Genomic DNA, 7,500 nt, shown 5'->3' on the forward strand with positions numbered 1-7,500 from the left:
AACCAAAGGAAAATCCCTGCGTATTATTCAAGCAAAACCATGTAACTCATGTTTAAATCAAATTCACCCTGAAATTTCTCCTACGGCCTAGATCATATATTCGGAACATTACCTTATCGACATATTCATTGAGAAACCCGTACCTCTGCGTTCAGTCAATTGTGAATCAGAATCATGCATATTAATTACTCCTTTTGTGGGTTTCCATCGGATTCTCAATTGTGGTCTTTGGCTTCTCATTAGTACTATGTGATTTTGGATTTTTTTTTTTTTTTTTTTTTCTCCTTTGGCAGTCCTGTAATGGATTCATGCGGGATTAATCTATTGAATTCTTTTTGATGGTATCTCGTGTTGTGAAAAATGCAAAGATATTTTGTTATGCTTTTTATTGTTTTTTTGTCCTTTTTTTTTTAACAGAAAAAGGGTATGGTCATAATCAGTGCGTGTTCTTTCTAATTAGATAAACCTTATGAATGAATACACAAACACGCACACACTCACTCACATTCGTGCACGTAAACACAAACATTCACTCACTTACTCACATTCGTGTGCACAAACATACCCACCAACACACACACACACACACACACACACACACACACACACACACACACACACACACACACACACACACACACACACACACACACACACACACAAGTAACATAGTCTATACTACAACCAACACAATCTACCCTCAACTGGGGAGACGACACCGATAACGCATAATAGGGATATGAATTTCCAGTAGGAAGGACTTTGCCCGAAGACAAAGAGCTGGCTTCTCCTCAATGAAAACCCTTTTCATCTGTTGGAAAGTTGGCCTTTTACATACACAGTTTGCTGGTCTTGCTCGAAATCCGTGTCCGAGTCGGCAGAGATCTTGTTCCCGTAATAAATGCTGATACCGCTGATAACAGAAGTAAAAAAAGAGTAAAGACGAGAATGAAATAACTGACAGCGTAAGAGATGTACTTAAAAAAATGCGTAGTTTAATCGAATACCTCTCCCGTTGTGTTATTAATTCTCATGCAAACTTGTTTTATTCCGCATTTGTCACAACACACTCTTTCCAGAGGTAAGTGAGAAATTGTAAGATTCATTTTAAGAAAAGCCAACAACTCACCGCCTTGTAGCCGTGTACGAGGCTGAGGTATAGCGCCATTTATGTTTCCCTGTTGACGATACGCCTGGTTATTGTAATAATACGGAAAATAAATGAAAATTCAGTCTGATTAAACAAACCCCCATATCCAAAAGGTAAATTAATAAAGTGAAAAAGATATAGCTTCATTAGAGCCATCAAAAGAGATAGGGTGTTATGAACACCTTTGCTAGCTAATTAGTTTTAGGTGGTTTTAAAATAATTAATGTATTCGTTTTATAAAATTGCGTTGCGATACTAGTTCTTAATTACACCGTACTACTCACCGACGAACAAACAGAACACTGAACAGAATAGTTCATTTTTTATTCGTTTTCTTCTTCTTCCTCTGTTGCATTTTTTTCAAGAATTTGTCTTTATGAAAGGAGACGGAAACAAACAATACTGTTAGTCAGTCACTTTTCTAATTCCTTCCTCTTTTTCTTGTTCTTACGTTGAAAGTTTTCAAGAATTCGTACTTTCATGAAAGGAAAAGAGAACATAAATTATCAGTCAATCAGTTTTCTATTTCTTTCTCCTTCAGTTGCAAGTTTTCAAGAATTCGTGAAAAGGAAAAAGAAAACAAAGTAAAGTGTGTATCCTTTTCGCGCAAAGGATTGTACGATTTTATGCTTCGTTACAATACAAAAAAAGACACATGGATATTGTGCTCTAGACATTTCGGTAAATCCAGGATCGTTTCGTAAAATGACTGTAGTCCCAACATGTCTCTCAACTTCACACTTCCCTTAGGTGACGAGATGGCAACAGTAGGACCTCATATGACAATGAGCTGTTTGTAGACCAATGCTAAACAATTATTCCATTTTACAGAATTTCTTTACAATGAGTACTTTCTGATGAGAGATATACAGTGATTTAAAAAGCGACTTTTAATCATTCATTTATACATTGGAAACTTTCTGCACCAGTCACTAGTAGGCAAACTGCTGTTCACAAAAGAGGTTGTTTCTAAGGACACACGGTTAAATGCATCTGACACAGTAATTGTTATTATTGTTGGCAGCTCTCTCAGCAAACGAAAAATAAATATTGATAACTATTGTGTTATTCTGCATAAAGGTTGTTTGTTGATATTGATGTCAGCTGTAATGACAGGAAGCATTAATTTGTGTGTCGAATTAATTCATACGAACTCTGGAGAATGCACAAGCCCAGATGTTAGTGTCGACATTGTTTGAATTGACAGGAAACTTAACGAGGTAGCTCTTGTGCAATTGTAGAATTGATATCGAAGAGGAACGTTCCAAGAGTGTTTTATCAAGAGGTTGCAGATTGCAAAAAATCTGTCTGCATGTAGTGAGATTATTTTTTCTTTCTCTTTTGCTTTCGAATAAACAGAAAGTGGAACCTGCTAAACGATGCAATCATAATGAAAGGTATATCATATGCAATATTATTAAACGCGTGCAATTGTGCCCCACTTATAGCAATGATTATACGCAAATTAGGAACAATATCATTATCAAATATTAATTAAGAACAAGTAAAGTGCTTTCAAATAAAATGAGCATATACATTCTCATATGTTGATTTTTTTCGGGAATGGAAGATAAGGCAAAATGGAAAGAGAAGAGGAGATATAGAGAAGGGCAAGGGGGAGAGAAAAAAGGCGGAAAAGAGATAAATAGAGAGAAAAAGAAGGGAAAGAGAAAGAGGAGCCAGAGAAAAGGAGACTAAAATGAGAGAACGAGAGAGAGAAAACGAAATCAAGAGAAAACCATAGAAATAAAGAAAGACAGAAATAGAATATCCTAAGCCACCTCACCCCCCAACCACAGAATCGGCCACTTGTGTCCTTCTTGTATTGAACTTTGTCGCTGGCTCAGAAACGCCATCTAATTTTATTTCCTTCACTGCCTTCTCCTGTTTCGTTGATATTTCCCACCTCCAATATCCTTCTCATATTCTTGCATTTAGGTTAGTGTTATGGAAACTATAAAAAAAGGATGACGATGAGCGTTAATCACAACAGGAAAAACTGCAATCGATATTATTGAAAAAAAAAAAAAGTAATGTTGGTAATAATGATAGCATTAATCAGTTATTATGACGAGATAGAATGGTGTGGTTCATGGTACAGTATTAGTTAGAGGATCAAATTATTCACATCTATCAAATGAAAATGAAATAAATTGTGGTAATAATGGCAGTGGAATTAGAAATAGTGATAATAAAAGTAATATCAATACTGATGATAATAAATAAATAATAATGATGAAAAGCTAATAGCATGCATCCTAATACAAATAAAAAAAAAATAAAGATAATAATAACCTTGATCATTACTCTAATTCCAAGAACAATGACAAAAAACGATAGAAATAATACACTAGTGATAATAACGACGGAAATATCAGACACACGCGCTCCTAAATGACGACATCTTTCACCAAAAACGTTTCCATCCTTTTCATAGCGCCAGAATCCCAAACGTTTAATTTCATTCATTCAGCCCCACCTTTGGCTTCCCCTAACCCTATATAAATCGATTTAACCCTTCAGTCTCTTCAAATACCATTTATATGCACTGGTTATTTGGGAAGTAGAATGTGCCATTTTGTGTGCGATTAAATCTTTCGGTTAAGTATGATTATGATTTCGACATGTAAATGGCTTCGAGGTTATTAGTGATTGTATTTGTGAATTGAGGAAGAGGGGTCCTTAACGTTGTCATATGGTTCCTATGTTTAGCTGTATGTTATACTTATTATTTCTTGTTTTATATAGTTTAAGATCCCTTTTAACTATTTGTTCATTTATCTGCCTCCTTGAGTGTTTGGTTTGATATGATTTGATATGTGCTTACTTTAGAGTGCTTGACCTTATATGTTTAAATCAAGAACGACATTTTATATTTGCTCCCCGTTCTCATTATTATTATTTGTTTATATTTACTATCAGGAATTCTGCTCGTATTTTTTCTCTTCTTTATCTATTAATTTACAAATATATTACGTACGAATGCACGCACATAAAATACACACACACACATACACACATATATACACACACATATATATATACATATATATAAATATATATACACATATACATACATATATATATATATATATATATATGTATACTTATATATATACACATATACATACGCACACACACACACACACACACACACACACACACACACACACACACACAGACACACACACACACACACACACACACACACACACACACACACACACGTGTGCAAGTGTGTGGGTATGTGCACACACACATACACACGCACGCACGCACGCACGCACGCACGCACGCACACACACACACATATATATGTATACATATACACATATATATGTATATATATATATATATATATATATATATATATACAACGAGGTATCTCCCTCTCTCCCAAGGTGATGGACGAGCGCTGGGAGGAGAACGTGAAGGAATTCGGCGCCGTCAACATCACAGGCTTCAGAATCGTCGACACGTCTCGGCCTTTCGTCAAGGACTTCATCAGGACGTGGGCCACTCTCGATCCCAAGGTGTTCCCCGGCGCCGGCAATAATTATGTCTCGGTGAGTGTTATGATCTATTTATTTGTATCTATTTATATTCATCTTAATAGAGGAAGGCGAGAGGTAAGTCAACTTTAAGTGAAGGAGTAAAAATATATTATGTCTTGTAAAGCTTATATTTGAGAATACAGAGAAAACGCTACATACACTTTTGAATACAACTTGTTCCTTAAAAAAAAATAAAGAGAAAACGAAAACCTTCGGAATGCAATTTGTTCATAAAGAAAATAATAAATAAATAAGTAAATAAACATATAGATAGATAGGTAAATAAATAAACAAATAAACAAATAAACACTAAAATGAAAACGTAAACATTCCCTATACCAGCTACAGAAAGGAGGCTCCAACAGATTAAAAGAACATAAGATGCTTAGCGCGTTTAAACTTCCCGCGGCGAACAACTTGGGTAAGAAGAACCTTGAGACAGCTCCGAGGTGTTCTAGAGTACTTTAAGACTTACACGAGCGAGCGGCGGTTGAAGAGAAACCAGAAGAAGATTTCCACGCCGTTCTAAGAAGCCGGTAATGCTCGTAATAGCGGGAAAAGGAGAAAGGGGAAGGGGAGCTCCATATTTGACAGGGTTCTCCCATCTCCTTTTCGAAAAGTAGCTACTGAGCCTCAGGCAAATTAGAGATGGAATCAAAAAGGGGAGGGTGGGGGGTTGAGGCCAGAAGGAATTTTAGATTAAATCTCTTGTTCAAGATAGAGTTTAGCTTCCCAGCGTGCTTTGCATCAAAGAATCAAGGCTTACGGAAAGGGGAATCGAATACAAATAAAAAAATCGACTTGATTCGTTGTTTTTAAGTATACGAAGTAGGGGTATAATTTAACATATATTTTCTTGGCACACTTCATGAACAAGCAACGGAGACCGCGGAAGCCTTCAAAATGGACACTTCTGTATCATGTTCATTTCCTAAAAAATCGAGATTTTCAAGTTATATCGTATAGTTGGAGGAAGCAAATACAGTTATCAGAAGGAAAAAAAAAAAAAAGTAGATAAATGTAGCTAATATCCTCCACTTAAATAAATCTAATTAATGGATATTACAAAGAAATACATATATCAAGAAATCAATAACATTAATATCAGTGTAACATTCACCAATATTTTAATTTCATAGTCATTAAAAAACAACATCACAAAAGAGAGGGAAATATCTAGCTCGTAGTTGCCTAACTGTCACAAAAGCTAAACAGCCGTCAAGCAGTACAAACAGGCTAGTAAACAGGTGGATGGCCTATGGACGGCTGGCTGAGTGTGGGTTTACATGGGTATTTGGCGATGTAATCACCTCGTTTGGGCGGGGCTCACACTAACTGGCGGGCTGAGTGTTGGTTAGCGCCGCCCATTTCGGTATTATGGCCAGAACGGAACAACGCCATCTTTATGCTGATGACGTCATAAAGGTGAACAGTTCCCTAAGTGAGAACGTCCTTGGAATAGAGACAGGCTAAAGGCCCTTCGAGCGCTCCTGCTGCTCTCGCGGTTGCTTCTTGCGTCTCGTTCGCTCGTTTTGTTTGTGCGCTCGTTCGCTCGTTATCGCTCGCCTGTCCGTATGTTCTCGCTCCCTTGTTCGTACTTTCTCGTACGCTTTTTCTGACGTTCTCGCTCCCTCGTTTATACGTTTTCGTCCGCTTGTTCTTACGATCTCATTCACTCGTTTATACGTTCGTTTGCTCGTTCTGCAGATTTTATGTTTACTTTCGTCTTCTCATTCTCTAGTTCTTAAGTTTGTTCGCTCGTTTTTTTCCCGTCCGTTTTTTAAGTCCTTGCGTTGAAAATATATTGCGTGTGCAATTGAAGTGGTACATCCCTGTTTCCGTTATATGATGTGTTGTTTTAAAGTGGGAAGATGAGAAGTAAAATAATTGATGAGGTGTTTCTGCTTCTCTCCATATATTCTCACTACCTCCTTTCTCCCCTAATAGTTTATGATATATGCACCCTTATACTTTAATGCATTTATTTATTCATTGCTTGCACAGCATATGCCGTCTGTATTTTAATCAGTATTACCCATGAATATCAGATCATAGATAAAAACGTCTGGTTAGCGATTAATTTGAATATCTTTATGTCCGCAATTCCTCTGTGTTTCGTTTAAGGCAGTCTTTCTATCCAGCCCCACGTCCCCTCCGCCCGCCATCAATTTTCGAATTCCTCCCTTCAAAAACCGATTCCCTCCTCCTCCTCCTCCCCCCCCTTATCTCACATCCATCCCCAAATCCCCATCCACTTTCCCTATCCTATATTCCTCCTCCCCTCCTCCCTTACCCCACCCATCACCCCTCGTTTATTTCTTAGACCTCGCCTTCCGATCCCTATGACCCTTCAACACGCCCCCCCCCCCCTTTCCCCTCCCTTCCTTTTAACCTCCCCCTACTCCCCTACCCGACGACGCTCGTGATCTGATCAAATTACTGAAGTACCCATCAATCTAGAGTTTAATTTCCGGGTTGGTAAAGCTTTGTTTCTGAATTCGAGGTCGGCGTCTTAGCGTCTGTCCTCGCCTCGCTCACATAACTGTCGTCTTGGATTAATGACTTTTCCCCTTGGTGATTTTTATTTATTTTTCATCCACTCCCTCTTTTCCTTTTATGTATTGGGTTTGTTGGTATTTATTATTGTTGTTTTGTTTGTCAATCGACTCTTTTTTTTATTTGCTTGGGTTATATACATTGTTTGGTTCCCTTATTTACTCTTTTTGCTGAGAATTTCGTATAGAATTACAGAGGCCTTAGCATAGCAAGTTCCAGGAAAATCGGATATTCTTTAAG

The 7,500-nt window shown here is 37.4% G+C and overlaps 1 protein-coding gene across 1 annotated transcript in view; it reads left to right on the top strand.

Annotated features, from left to right (window-relative positions):
* LOC125029865 (glutamate receptor 1-like) overlaps window positions 1–7,500 on the top strand; it is a 423,627-nt gene that overhangs the window by 25,585 nt on the left and 390,542 nt on the right. The window contains exon 5 of the mRNA XM_047620045.1: window positions 4,552–4,716. Within this exon, the coding sequence (XP_047476001.1) occupies window positions 4,552–4,716 (165 nt within the window). The remainder of the gene's footprint in view (window positions 1–4,551; window positions 4,717–7,500) is intronic.

This window comes from Penaeus chinensis, chromosome 10, assembly GCF_019202785.1.
Source record: "Penaeus chinensis breed Huanghai No. 1 chromosome 10, ASM1920278v2, whole genome shotgun sequence".
Taxonomy (NCBI): domain Eukaryota; kingdom Metazoa; phylum Arthropoda; class Malacostraca; order Decapoda; family Penaeidae; genus Penaeus; species Penaeus chinensis.